At 47.3% G+C, this 15,065-nt stretch overlaps 1 protein-coding gene across 9 annotated transcripts in view; it reads left to right on the plus strand.

Annotated features, from left to right (window-relative positions):
- The window catches only part of LOC126509203 (histo-blood group ABO system transferase 1-like), a 29,735-nt gene extending 20,448 nt beyond the window's left edge, over positions 1 to 9,287 (plus strand). For 4 of the 9 annotated variants that reach the window (XM_050154913.1, XM_050154915.1, XM_050154910.1 and 1 more), the window contains 5 exons: positions 78 to 134; positions 666 to 713; positions 5,365 to 5,400; positions 5,890 to 6,024; positions 7,874 to 9,287. In XM_050154913.1, the coding sequence (XP_050010870.1) occupies positions 78 to 134; positions 666 to 713; positions 5,365 to 5,400; positions 5,890 to 6,024; positions 7,874 to 8,564 (967 nt within the window). In that variant the 3' untranslated portion in view covers positions 8,565 to 9,287. The remainder of the gene's footprint in view (positions 1 to 77; positions 135 to 665; positions 714 to 5,364; positions 5,401 to 5,889; positions 6,025 to 7,873) is intronic. The other 5 variants (XM_050154912.1, XM_050154911.1, XM_050154908.1 and 2 more) reach the window with 2 other exon arrangements.
- The last annotated feature ends 5,778 nt before the right edge of the window (positions 9,288 to 15,065 follow it).

The following is a 15,065-nucleotide window of genomic DNA, read 5'->3' on the forward strand; positions in this document are numbered from 1 at the left end:
GTGCACTTTGGAGGGAGGGACATGCAGTCTCAGGTCTGTGTCCTGAACAGCTGCCCCTGTGCACACCCTTCCCACAGCTATGGGTTCCTGAGCCAAAGAAGTCAGGAATTGGGACACCAAGGAACTGTGCCTAGGTGAGTGTTTGTAGAATTCTGTGTCATATATGCATGTATCATATGTGTGTGTAATATGTGTGTATCATATTTGTTTATATGTATGTATATATCATGTTTGTATGTCCGTCATACATGTGTATATGTGTTTTGGTTAGTAACTAGATGAATATTTTGCTACATGCTGTGGACTCTGCCTGTACTTCTGCGTGGATGGGTCTAGTCCTACTTTAGGCTGCCCAGAGCATCCTCAACTGCCCTCTGCTGTCTTTAAATGGAGTGATTTTGGGGGAAAACTGTTGTCTTTTCTGGGTTCAGGATCATTCTCCTACCTACATGGACAGCCCTTAGAACAATTACTCTCCCCTACCCACTGGAATCTATGGGATGACAGTGCCTGATTTCATGTTGTTGACATAGTGCCTGGGGTGGTCACCACTATGTTGTTCTTTAACTGTAACAGACAGACTATTGTGCCCTCAGGAGCCGTGCTCCTTCCTCCAGTCTCTGTGTACCTGCTCAAAATCTGTCTCCTGTGTTCTCCTTTTGCAGTGTGCCTGTCAGGGAGCTGGATGTCCGGGAAGTTGTAGCCCTGTCAAGGTAACCTGCCCTCACATGGTGCTCGCCACTCTGGACTAAGGGGTACAGATGGAGGGGTGTGTGTGTGTGTGTGTGTGTGTGTGTGTGTGTGTGTAATTATGAGCAGCTAGGATGTCCCTTCCTGTACCCAAAATGGAGCACCTAGCCCTATACTTTGCATTGACTAACTGCATGTCATTTGACTTTTAAATTGTCTGCCTGGCTCCTGAGGTACAGAGCTGAGTTTACAGCTGTTCACCGCATTCCCAGGGCAGTACACACAACACATGAGTTTACCATGCTCACCATTTCAATGTTCAGTGCAGTAAGCACAATCATGCTGTGGTGCAGCCATCACCACCATCCGTCTACAGAACATCCCATCTTATAAACTGTGTCCATTAAACACCGACTCCCCATTGCCCAGCCCTACTGGGGGTCCTGGCACTCATCTTGCCTGTTCTGTGTTGTTCCTCTGAACACGGACACTCTGTAGTAGTGTCTCCTAGGAATGGGGTCCTGTAGGGTTTATCTTATGTGACTGGCCAGACTCATCCAATAAGGGATCATCAAACTTTATCCCTGTGCAGAAATTGTCCATGTTTATTTAAAGGCTTCTTCTCTGTCTTAAAAAAGATTAATTTTTATATGTGTATGAATGTTGTGCCTGCATGTATGTCTGTCACATTCATTTCTGTGCCCCAAAAAGCCAGAAAAGAAACTCAGATCCCCTAGAACTGAAGTAACAGACTGTTGCGGTGTAGAAGGCTGTTTGTTCATCCTTGCTACCCAGAACCAAACTAATGACACAGAAACATTATTATTTAAATCACTGCTTGGCCCATTAGCCCAGCTTCTTTTTTTTAATTTTTATTTATTTATTAAAGATTTCTGACCAGCTTCTTATTGGCTAACTCATATATTAATTTAAGCCATCTCCATTAATCTGTGCACCATCATGTGGTTGTGGCTTACCAGCAAAGTCTTAGCACATCTGTCTCTGGTGACAGCTCCATGGCTTTTCTCTGACTCTGCCCTTTTTTCTCCCAGCATTCAGCCTAGCTACCTAAGTTCTGCCTTACTATAGTTCCAAAGCAGTTTCTTTATTCATTAATGATAATCACAGCACACAGAGGGGACTCCCATATCATTGTGGGTCTCCATGTGGGTGCTGAGAACTGAATCCCGTTGTTCTGCAAGAAGAGCCTGTGCTCTTACTGCTGAGCATCTCTCCAGGCCTGCTCTCTGATTTACAAGACATCACAGAGCAAGCAGCTTTCTGGCAAAGGTGACTCTTGTCCCTTATGGCCTTACATCCTTTGTGGGGACATCCACTGCCATACACTGCCCCAGGCCTTTTGAGGAAACTTTACACCTATGTTAGGGCTGATCTCTGACAGAGACAATGTTAGTATTCAGGCTCACCTGGGCCCTGTCCCTTGGGAACCTGGCACAGTGTGTCACACCCTGAGTCACGCCAGTGTGCATGGCAAACAGTACCCTGTCCCTTTAAGAGACAAGCTCTGTCCACTCCTAATCTCTCCCTCCCTGCTCTTCTTATTTTATTTAAAAAAAAAAACAAATTATCCTTTTTCATTATACATACCAATTCAAGTTCCCACTCCCTCCCCCTCCTCCCATTTCCTCCACTTACTCCATACCCCACCCTAACCCATCCACTCCACAGAGAGGGTAAGTCACAGTGCTTTGGGGAAGGTCCAAGGCCCTCACTATTATATCTAGGGAGAGAAAGATATCCATCCAGAGAGAATGGGTTCCCAAAAAGCCAGTAGAATCAGTAGGGATAAATCCTGGTGCCACTGCCAGTGGACCCTCAGTCTGCCCCAGCCATGCAACCGTCAACCACATTCAGAGGGACTAGTTTGGTCCTATGCTGGTTCCTTCCCTGTCCAGATGGAGTTGGTGAGCTCCAATTATCTCAGGTAAACTGTTTCAGTGGGTGTCCCCATCATGGTCTTGACCTCTTTGCTCTTATTCTCATTCCTCCAACTTTTCAACTGGACTTTGGAAGCTCAGCACAGTGCTCTGATGTGGATCTCTGACTCTGTTTTCATCAGTTGCTGAATGAAGGTTATATGGTAATATTTAAGATATTCAGTCTGATAACAGAGCAAGTTAAGATCGGCCCTCTCTCCTCTATTGCTTAGGGACTTAGCTGGGGTCATCCTTGGGAATTTCTCTAGTGCTAGGTTTCTTACTAGCCCAGAATGGCTCCCTCAATCAGAATATCTCTTTCCTTCTTCTCATTTCTGTCCTTCCTCCATCACGACTATCCCATTCTCTCAAGTACTCCTCCTCCTCCCCTCCTCTCCTCCTCTTCCCCTTCCACTGGAATTGAGTCCATTGATATTAAGAGGTGTTAATGACCAGTGATTATTAATTCCTGTTATTTTTCAGTGGTGTGCATGTGTGTTTCCCTTTTTGGGTGGGGGGTTGCTGGTGGGAGGTTATCTGTTGCCTGTGTTTTTGTGGGCACAGTTAACTTCCTTGGGTTGAGGTTTTCCTTCTAGTAGGGTTAGGTTTTGAATACACATTGTTTAAATCTGGTTTTTCATGGTATATCTTGTTTTCTCCATCAATGGTGATTGAAACCTTTGTTGGGTATAGTAGTCTGGGCTTGCATCTGCAGCAATCTGCCCAGGACCTTCTGGTTTTATGGTTTTCATTGAGAAGTTCAGTGTAATTCTATTAGGTCTACCTTTATATGTTACTTGACCTTTTCCCTTTGCAGCTCTTAATATTCTTTCTTTATTCTGTTTGTTTTACATTTTGATTATTATTTAGCTATGAGTGTCTATTTAGTGTTCTGTATGCTTCTTATACCTTCATAGGAATAACCTTCTTTAGGTTGGAAAAGTTTTCTTCTGTGATTTTTGTTGATTATATTTTCTGTGCCTTTGAGCTGGAGTTCTCCTTCTTCTATCCCTATTATTCTTAGGTTTGGTCTTTTCATGGTGTCCCAGATTTTCTGAATGTTTTGTGCTAAAAATTTGTTGAATTTTATGTTTTCTTTGATGAATGAATTAATTTCCTCTATAGTATCTTCAACACCTGAGATTGACTCTTCCAGCTCTTGTATTCTGTTAGTTATGCTTGCCTCTGTAGTTCCTGTTCATTTACCCAGATTTTTCATATCCATAATTTCCTCGGTTTGTGTTTTCTTTATTGCCTCTATTTCAGTATTCAGTCTCATAATCTTTGCTTCACCTGTTTGATTGTTTTCTCATGTTTTTTTTTGTTTCTTTGGGGGATTTATTAAATTCTTCCAATTTTTTTTATCTTTTCCTCTGTTGTTTTAAGGGAGTTTTTCACTTCCTCTTTAAAGTCTCCATCATCTTCATAAAGTTACATTTAAAATCATTTTCTTCTGTTTCTTCTGGATTCAGATGATCAAGTCTTCCTGTTGTATAACCACTGGGTTCTTGTGTTACCATGTTGCTTTTTAGGTTGTTGAATGAATTCTTGCATTGGTACCTACCCATCTCTTCCTTCAATTGATGCTGGCAGTGTCTTTGCATCTTGGTCCAATCCTTGCTGTGTTTGTTTTAGTCTTTAGGAACTGTTCTCGATCTGCTCTGTACTGTCACTCTCTGTGTCTTAGGGAGCCACTGAGGTCTCTTAGCCCTCTCTCTTGGTCTGCTTTCCTGGTTTGCTCTCTTGGTCTACTCTGTGCAGTAACAGCTTGTGCTTTAGAGTTCCTTTCTTGGTCCTCCTCTTGGTCCTCCCTCATGGTTCTTGTGGTTCTCTCTGTTGGTCCTCTCTGTATTGTAGCAAACTGTATTTCAGAGTTCCACTGAGGTTGTGGAAGGATAGGGAAGTTTAGGAGCAGAATGGGGCTTGTAGTTTGCAGACTCCAATGGACATTGTCAATATTGGGGCAGTCTACCTTCAGGAAACTCTCCTAGAGGCTGACTAGAGAAGCTGAGACAGGTGGGGGAGGGGCCTGGGATTTTGACCCCATATAAAGGCCCTAGAGAGTGGTGTGTCCTGCCTGGTGGCTGGTCACTCATCTCTTGGTCCTCTGTGTATTGTAACAGACTGTGCTTTTCCCTCCCTGCTCTTCTGAAGATGTAAACAGGCCTTTGATTCCCTCTCCTCCCTTCTTTCCCTCCCATCCTTCCCTCTCCCTTCTATCCTAACCTTAATAAACTCCACATTCAAATTCTGTCTGCATGGTATATTTGTCACCGATCATAATTTGGCCCCAATGCCACAAAGGTCTCTCTGGTGCCTTAACAGGTCCTTATATGCCATGGGACCCACCAGGGTCCCTTTCATGCCATAAATCATAACAGACAGAGAGAGCCAGGGCTTTGTGTGCCACCAGCCAGAAGAGGATCAAGGCAGGTTGCTGGCCCAGGTGGGGTGGTCAACAACTACCAGGGACAAAACTTTGGTTCCATCAGGTTTGTGAATTTAAGTAGTCCTTGTCTCTCCTATCCTTAAGTGGAGTAGGAGATACCATGGTTTCTCTCCCTTCTTTCGGTCAAGACTGTGATCTTCCTGCTTAGCTCATCCTCATCTCCCAGGACCATGGACAGACATGATGGCCACAACTTGTTCAGGTCTGTGTGCCTGGTGCACAGATGCCAGTGACATGCATCCCAGGAAATTTCTTGTCACCTTGAGTTCTGGTGTTTTCTTATTGCAGGATGGTCTATGCTCAGCCAAAGGTGCTAACACCCAGGTGAGTAGATTTAGTCAGTGCACGTGTAGTGCAGGAATCATAAAGGTACGGAAGGACGATTTGCTTGCAGCCGGGAATAGTTCAGCAGCACACCTGAGACCCTGGGTCAGTCTCCAGCACTGGAAAAACCAAGAACTCAGAAAAAAAGCCAAAAACCCAATAATGATTCTCTTTGCACTCACTTCAACAACCCTTTCCAAGACTTAAGGTTGTCTCATTCTGGAGCCCAGAGCATCTTCTGGCTCTCATTCCCCATCTGGGCTTCTGTTCATTGTTTCCTGTCTCTGTCACCAGGGTTTTCAGGCTGCAGTGGTAGTAAACTCAGTTGCTTTTAGAGTGGGGTTGGGGTAGTCAGTGAGAGCTGTTGATTGGCCCAGCCCCAACACAGGGATGGTGGGCAGCCCTGGGGGAAGCTGAGGGTGAGATTCTGAGAAGGGTTCCTGCAGAAGTGTTTGGTCACATGTTGCCTCTGGCTCTCTCCCCTTGTAGTAGGACAGATGTACTTGTCTTGACTCCGTGGCTGGCTCCCATCATCTGGGAGGGGACCTTCAACATCGACATCCTGAATGAGCAGTTCAGGCTTCAGAACACCACCATTGGACTGACAGTGTTTGCCATCAAAAAGTAAGCAGAGGGTGCTGGAGAGATGGCTGAGGATAAAGTACTTTCTCCAGGGACGTGAGGACCTGAGTTTGATCCCTAACACCCATGTAAGGGCTGGGCATGGAGTCACACCCCTGTAATCCCAGTACTGTGGGGAGAGACAAGTGGATCCAGGCAGCTTTCTGGACAGCACAGGCAAACATTGAGCTTCAGAGTTAGAGAAGGGACCCTGTACAAAGAACAAAAAGGAAAAATGACAGAAGAAGACCCCCCAAAGTCAACCTCTATCCTCCACACAGGCACACAGGCAAATAAACACAAATCTATACAATGCCATGTACACACATGTGGGAGCCTGTGGGAGCCTGAGGAAGCTTGTGGGAGCCTGTGGGGGCCTGTGGGAGCCTGTGGGGTCCTATAGGAGCCTGTAGAGGCATGTGGGAGCCTGTGGGGGCCTGTGGGGGCCTATGGGGACCTGTGGGAGCCTGTGGGAACCTGTGGGACCTGTGGGAGCCTGTAGGACCTATGGGAGCCTAGGGGGGCCTGTGGGAGCCTGTGGGAGCCTGTGGCCATCAGGTCAGGGCAACATTACAGTGTTGAAGGCTGTAGGGGAACTGAGAGAGACATTTGTGCTGTCTGTATATGAGAATTCTGTATCCTTCCGTGCAGCTCTAGGTGAGGTTCAAGGGTAGCTCTGAGGCCATTGTACTAATCGGACCTGAGAAAGGTTTGGGGCTCAGCTGGAGGGATCTTAGGCACCTTGAGAATGTCTGCAGCTACTAGGGAGTAGCTAGCAACTGACAGTAACAAGATACAAACATTACTTTGTCTGGGTGCTGCTGTGTGCATGAGCAAGAGCCCTGCTAGGTGTCGGTAGGATATTGGCCTGTAGGAAGGAGGCCTCTGAGGTAACTAGCCAGGAGCCCAGTGGTCACTTTTGCACAGGGAAAACAGCCACTTGCCTATTTATGACAGGTGGGGAGGGCTTGGCACACTTGCCAGGTGATGGGGATCCCTGTTCCCATGGTGGGGAAACATGACCCTGGGAAAAGCATTTGGGGAAAAGCAGCCATTTGAAACAGGTGAAACCCTGGACTGGGAGAGGACCTAGAATTCAGGTTAGAAGCCTTCCGCCATTGTACCTGAGGGTTTGGGATAGGCTTGCCCTTCTTTCTAGGGCGTCTGTCTCCCCTTCCCTGCATACTCTGAGATGATGTCTTCCTCTGGTGGAGTGAATGTGGAGTGAGACTTAGGGACTGAGTTACTGAGTGCCTTCTCCCCAGCACCTTCAAGTCTCTGATGAGGAAGGTCTGGGATACAGAGACCCCTTCCTTTCCTGAGACAGGGCCTTGAGAGTGCCACAAAGGAGGGGCGTGGGTACCAGGCCCTTACAGATTCATCCAGTTCCTCCAGGGTTTAGAAAGTGGGGCCCTGTTAGCACAGGCTCTGCTCAGGCCAATGCAAGGATGTGGGATGTGGAATGTTTTGGGAGGGAGCTGTCACTTTTGGGGGTAGGATGACAGACTCATGATGAGGTGGCCTGCTGAGGGACCTGCCAAGACAAGAGATACCTGCAGGATGTCTGCCTGGATCCCCATGTCTGGAGTCATCTGTGCTGCCTGAGTAAAAGCTTCCAGGCCTCTGCCTCAACATTTTTTGCTAAGATGTGGTGCTGATGTTCCACCCTTCTGAGGTAAAGGAGGGTGAGGTGAGGAACAGCCTGCAGACTGCTCAGTACAGCTGTAGAGGTGGGGATGTTGTTGCTTCAAGCCTCATGGTAGCCATGGTTTCTGCAGCCTGGGCCCCTGCCCTGGTTAGTCTTGCCCTAGCTGTGTTAGACCTCTGCTTACCCCTTTGTCACCTTCCACAGGTATGTGGTGTTCCTGAAACTGTTCCTGGAGACGGCAGAGCAGCACTTCATGGTGGGACACAAGGTCATCTACTATGTCTTCACTGACCGTCCTGCCGAGGTGCCGCAGGTGCCCCTGGGGGCAGGACGGAAGCTGGTGGTGCTGACCGTGCGCAACTACTCCCGCTGGCAGGATGTGTCCATGCACAGGATGGAGATGATCAGCGACTTCTCCGAGCGGCGCTTTCTGCAGGAGGTGGACTACCTGGTGTGTGCAGATGTGGACATGAAGTTCCAAGACCACGTGGGTGTGGAGATTCTCTCAGCACTCTTCGGTACCCTGCATCCTGGCTTCTACAGAAGCAGCCGAGAGGCCTTTACCTATGAGCGCCGGCCAAAGTCACAGGCCTACATCCCCCACAATGAGGGCGACTTTTATTACATGGGGGCCTTCTTTGGGGGGTCAGTGTTGGAGGTGCACCGTCTCACCAAGGCCTGCCATCAGGCTATGGTGGAGGACAAGGCCAATGGCATCGAGGCCATCTGGCATGATGAGAGACATCTGAACAAGTACCTGCTGTACCACAAGCCTACAAAGGTGCTGTCCCCAGAGTACATGTGGGACCAGAAGCTGCTGGGCTGGCCCTCTGTCATGAAGAAGCTGAGATATGTGGCTGTGCCCAAGAACCATCAGGCAATCAGGAACAGATAGCTGAATTCCTGTTGGAGAGGCCAGCCTTATATCCAGGGTCACTCCAGGCTGTGTGGAACTGGGAAGATTTGAGAGACATAATGAAGTGTCCCCATCTACCCCCACCTCAGAGTCTGGCAGGCCCAGTGCCACTTGGATTACCACATTCTGAGGCCCTAGAGTGGCAGCCACTTTCAGTTCCCACTGTGTCCCTAAGCTCCTTCTCCTCAGGGGATAGGTTCTGGAGCCTCCAGAAACAGGAGAAACTCTGTCATGCAGTTACCTGAGGGCTTGGGCATCCTCACTCAGCTAGTTTCTTCCTCTTCTGGAGGCTTGACAGGTGGTCAGTGTGCACGGAGGAGGCAGGAGGGCAGGGAGACTCACAGCCTGCAGGCCTCTGAGGTGCTTAGCTCCTGCTCAGCCCAGATGGCAGATCAACAACCAGGACCCTCACCTCTACTCAGTTTTGGTACATGAGGCAATAGTTAGTTATCCATCCTGGGAATAAATGTATTTGTTGATGATATAGGAAGTTTTTAATTTTCTTTCTCTTTATCTGAGGTACTTGGGGTCGAAACCAGGACCTCATGGATGCTATTTGAGCATGTTCCCACTGAAGCTCGATCCCAATCCAGGTTCTCCTAGGGCACACATGACTGGACTTGCTGAGTCTTAGGTCCACTGCATTATTTTTATACTCTGGGTTTCACTTGAAGTTTCCAAATAAAGAGATTGTTACTTTTCTTTTCTTTTACTGTGTTGTGATCAAACTCCATTCCCAGCATCAAATTTACATTTTGGGGGGGACGGTAGGGCAGGGTATTGTTGCTTGCTTTTATTGAGGCAGAATCTTTAGCAGTTCCAGCTGGTTTCAGCCTCACTATGTGGCCAGGGATGACCTTGAACTCCTGATCCTCCTGCTTCTACCTCCAGAGTCCTGGGATTACAGGCATGCCACCATACTAACTCTGACATTCTTAATTTTCTTACAATTCCATTTATCTTGATCTACTTGTGGGACACCTAGTGATGAAGGAAGGTTCTGTCCCTAATGCTTTGGCTGACTTCCAGGAACCTATTCCTCATACTGGGCTGCCTTGTGCAGCCTTAATACAAAGGGACGAGCATAGTCCTACTTGAACTTGATATACCATGCTTTGTTGACACCCATGGACGCCTGCCCTTTTCTTTAAACAGAAACAAAGGAGGGGTGAATTGAGATGGGATGGGGTAAAGTGGTGGGGAGAGAATGGGAGGAAAAGAGGGGGTGAATTGGTTAGGATGTAAAATAAATGAATACATTTAATTAATAATAAAAAAGTAAAAAGCAAAACAAGAACAAAACCAACCCAACATATATCTTGTTCCAAGATGGTATCTGGGCCCTGAGGATGTTATGTGTCCTTGGCTGGTTTTTTATCTCTCACAGTGTGAGAACTTTATGCTTTCTGTGGCAGGATTCCCTATGTATCCCAGGCTGTGTAACAGAGCCTCAGACCTTAGAACTGACTCCATGATGAAAGTACCTTTCAGGCTGCAAAACTCAGCACATAGACAACTCCACCTGCCAAAGCTAAAACAAAGGCCCAATCCATCAAAGCTCTCAGAATGTACTAACCTTGCTTTTTAGCTTCTGTAATCCTGCTTTTGACCGACTGTTCTTATTAACTGAAGTGTATCAACCCGGAAAACCCAGAGTATAGTGCTAGCTTTTTTTTTTTCTGGGGCAAGGTTTATCTGTGTAACAGTGCTGACTGTCCTAGAACACGCTTATAGAGCAGGCTTGAACTCACAGACGTCTGCCAGTCTCTGCCCTCCCAAATGCTGGTGTTAACGATGTGTGCTACCACCCATTGGCCAGAATATGGTTTTTGTACTTAAAAGATCAACCCAAGAAAGGTTCAGGGCTACACTGGGATCCCAAACACCCAGTTTAGTCATAGGCCAACTAGTAAAGTCTTTCTTTTGGCTTAAACCCATGTCTGACCAGTCTTCTTTGATGAATGTCCCCACAACAGCAGACCTGGAATTTGCTCCTAGAACGGGGATGCCTGGAACTCATGGAGATCCACCCCCTTCTCTTGTCAACACACCTGGCAAGAATTTTTTTTCCTCTCTGAAAGCTCCAATTGGCCAATATTTAATAAACCTCCACCATCCTGATACCACAAGTATGTGCTGTCTGCCAAGCCCTGGTCACTTCTGAGACAACTTCCTATCACAGCCTGCCCTTTCTCAGCAATTATGAATTAGCCAATCACATCAATTCCAAGGTCTGGCTCCTACCAATGGGATAAGGCTCATTCAAGACACGTGTTACCACAAACAAAACAAGTGAACTTCCTACTTGGTGTGCTTGCTCAATATTTGTGCGGTGGGGCGTTCTTTTGCAAAAGGAAGTTGCCTTGATAGGTTGACTTAGATTCCTTGTGTGTTTGTGAGACACTGATAATATCTCCAACACATTGTAGACGGCGGTGTCCTACCTTCTCTTCTGTGGTTGGTGAATTTCTCAAACTTTGGGCACCTTCTGTGGATCTACAGAATGTAAGATAGAGGATACAGACAGATATTTGTGTGATCAGGAGAGTCATTTAATCTCAGAGATTATGGTATTTAAGAAAGGGGGGTTCAGTCAACCCAGAAAATCAGGGAAACCAACTTTATGACTTTTGAGGAAGGGAAGTGTTATGCCCAGATCACAGAGTCCCCAAAAACAAACAAGGAGCTCGAGTCCTGTATGTAAAAGCAAAGAGACTTTATTCAAGTTCAAATTTGGACTCTGTGTGTCCAACACATTAACACAATCAGAGCCCAAAGCTCAGTTGGGGTGAGGGATTTCTAAGGTTAGAACACCTGAGTGACTGGCATTTGTCTAGGGGTATACAAGTGAGTGTGCTGGGCTGAGGGACATCAGGTAATCCTATCTACAATGGTTGGAATATTAGGTATTTCCTTTGGAACATTAGGTGCTTTCCCCTGGATGGTCCATTCATGGGCAGTCTCTGTTGAACATGTCGTGGCTGGGCCCTTTAGGAAGAATTGGGTCAGGGAGATCATGCTCTGTGGGCAAGTGAGGAAGGCATCTAGCAGCCATGGGGCAGTGTGAAGGAAAGCCACCTTAGGTGTATTCACGTGAGGTTGGGGAGATTTGCCCTTTGACGGCTGAAGACTCTAATTGCTGGGCATCTGTCGTTTTCCTGACTCAGGACACCTAAGGACCAGCTATTTCCTCCCCATATAGCATCAGGGATCCTGAGAGAGGAAAATGGGAGAGGAGTGGAAGAAAGAGCATTGCTGTGGGAGAGTGAGCCTGTCACAGCCTGACCTGTGTGGTCCTAAGAAAGTGCCTGCTAGTACCTGTAGAAATCAGGGAAACAAGGTCTGCTAATCTCTAGCTCAGAACTAAGGCTTCACGTGTAAGAAGTTCTGAAGCTCTGGGTGTGCTTTTCTGTCACAGCTGGCAGCGTTATTCATATTGGAAAAGCCCAAGGAAATGTTTCTCTCTAATTAAAAATGATTCCAGCCTTACTCGTGGGTAAGAGACAGGCTCTGGCAGGAAATCAGAGTCTGGTAGCTAACTTCCCTCTAACCCCCTAGGCTTCTGTTGGCAGGTCAAGCTGTGGAGGCTTTGGGGTCTCATAGAAGCTCCACCCTTTCAGTTTCTGTAGTCAGAGGCCTCCGCCATAAAGGTTACTTTGCTTGGCCCTGAGGGCCATGATGGATGAGTGTTCTCTTGTTGCGGATGCCTTTGTGCTGTTTTTCTAAGGTTCTGACCAGTTAGTCTGTGTCCCGCTGAGATGCCTTGTGCTCACAGTTGACTTTGAACTTGTGACTCTATCTAGAACCTTCTTTCCTCAGAGCTCTTCCCATGGGGCTGATTGGGCTTTCATAGAAAGAAGATGGAACTTCCAGGGACAATTGCTTTTGTCCCATGATGGGGGTCTCTGGAACAGACAGAGGAATGGACCAGGGAGCTTAGGCAGGTCTCTGCTGCTGATGCTCTTGTGGGCTCTGGGTGAATGCTCAGCTTCTGTCTTACTGGTGAGTTCAGGCAGGAGCATCACTGAAGGGTGGGGCTTCCACTCTTGTCTATCCTGTTGTGGACTGTATCTATTTTGTGAGTTTTCTTGGTTACCTTTCTTGCTTCACCATGAGACCCCCCCTGAGTCCAGGATCTTATTCTTGGTTTTGCTCTGCCCTTATCCAAAGACCGATTCCACCCCACCATGTGCTGAGAGCCACCTCTCATCCTATCCTTTCAGGATGCCTGTGTCTATCTGCTCACTGTCCCTGTTAAGTTCCTGCCCCTCAACCCTCTCGTCCAATGTCCTGGCTCCTTTCCTTGGTCCCCATTTCAGGATAGGGAACTTCCTCATGCTCCAGCATTCTTTGATGACTTTACTCTGCCACCACCTCCAAACAGCTCACTAATCCAGCCAGTTTGGCCCACCTCAGCCCCACACTACCAGCCTGTTCTAGGTCAGTCTCATGTTTGCCAGGATGGTGGACTGTGGTTTCCTGGCATCCGCAGGACATTCTTCCCCCAGTGGCTAGAGTTGTCCCTTGAGTGGTTTCTCTGTTGGATACTTGGAGGACCCCCATGGCCTCTAGGGGCTTCTCTATGTCCTCTTCAATGCCTCTCTGTCTTCATTCACATTCAAGTTTGGGATATTTGGTGCTGGAAGCTGAGAGTTGGGAGTCTTTAAGAGAACAGGTAAAGTAAGGTACAGATCTGGATATTAAGATGGAGAAGGTCCAATGCTCCTTCCTGTTGGGAGCTTCTTGGGTGCCTTCCTCTTCTTGTTTCTCAAAATCCATAGAAGCTTCCATCTCCATTTTGAGAAGAGCCAAAATGTCTCCACAAGGATGTCTTCACTGAGAGCATGCTTTGTGTTCCCTGTCTACTCCACAGGTCTGTTCCTGTGACCTCTTCTGACCTTTCCATTGTGTCCTGCCTTCTTCCCACAGGCAGTGCTCATAGGTCCATGCCAAAGAGACAGAGAGAGAAAACCAAATACCAAACAAACAAACAAGCAACCTTAAAATGTTGTCAAATAAAATCTAGGAAGACACACCTGTACTCACAGCACCTGGTAGTTGGGAGGAGGCAGAGGATCAGTAGCTCAAGGTCACCACTAGTGTCTTATCAAGCTCAAGGACAGTCTCGGCTGCAAGTGACCTGGTCTCAGAATATTTTTAAAAAATAGCATAAAAAATTAAAGCAAATAACAGTGTCAGGAAGTTGAATTCCCGGAATGGAAAAAGGAGTCATGCAAGATTATCCCTGCTTCCATCATTGGTCGTGTGAGGATTCAGGCATAATGCTGGCCCCTGTCACCTGACAAGATGCACACAGGCGGTATTCTAGTCATCCCAGGGTCCTTTGTCTACTACAGCACTAAGTAGTCTGTACGCAGGTGCAAAAGGTCCCTTTAAGAGACAAGCTCCACCCATTCCCGCTGTTCTTCTGAAGAGGCAATCAGGTCTCTGCCTCTCTCTCTCCCTCTCCCTCTCCCTCTCCCTCTCCCTCTCCCTCTCCCTCTCCCTCTCCCTCTCCCTCTCTCTCTCTCTCTCTCTCTCTTTCTTCCTTCTCCTTTACCCTTCTCTGCACTCAAGCTCTGTCTGCGGGGCATATTTGTCTCTTACCCACTGTGAGGCCTCTGGCTCTCGCTCATCAAGGTGTCTCTCATCTGCGTATCATTACATTGGTGCCGGACTCTACCAGGCTCCTTCCATGTTCCCTCTTGCCTGTGGGTGGTCAGCTTGAGGACCCTGGGAACCCTGAATGACCCTCTACAACTGCCCATTTCCCATCTACCCAGCTGCTGTATCACTTCATACAAAACCAGCTAAAATTGGTGAGTATCCCTTACCCTGGTCACCGCCTTCAGGACTACAGCTGATCCCTTTCACCAACAATCACCTCTGACAAATTTCCCATGAGCAAGGACCTCAGGCCTAGTGCATTAGCACCGCCCTTACTGAGTGGTGCCTTCATTTCTCGGACTAATAGGTCTTCTCAGGCCTCGTGTCCTAGCATCAGCCCTACCCTCACTGAGTAGTGCCTTCATTTCTTGGACCTATTGTCAGGAACCAGCTTCTACAAGTATACTTTACCAGGGTAGTGGCATGAGGATTACTTAAAAGAGAACAAAGACATGAATGAAAACAATAAAACAGAAAGTAGTGCCAGGAAGGAGTTCCAGTGAATACTAGAATCCACCTGCATTTAATTTTCCATACGCTTTTACCCCAACACCACAGGGGGAAGAAGACAAAAGACTGCTTTACTATGGTACAAAGGACAACCAGAACAGTTATCTGTCTCAATACTTTGAGACATCAAGTCAGAAGCATTCTGTTGTTTAGGCAGTGAACTCACCCAAGACCAAGTATCCTGAAGGCATCACTCCCAATGTCAAACCTCCCATTTCAAAAGAAGGAACAGAAGTGTGCTTAAATATCCTGACTGTTGGACAGGGTGGAGTGGATCTACCTGGATCTACCTATATGTCAAAA

This window comes from Alexandromys fortis, unplaced genomic scaffold, assembly GCF_014885135.2.
Source record: "Alexandromys fortis isolate MF-2015 unplaced genomic scaffold, M_Fortis_MF-2015_v1.1 scaffold_72, whole genome shotgun sequence".
In the NCBI taxonomy this organism is placed as follows: Eukaryota; Metazoa; Chordata; class Mammalia; order Rodentia; family Cricetidae; genus Alexandromys; species Alexandromys fortis.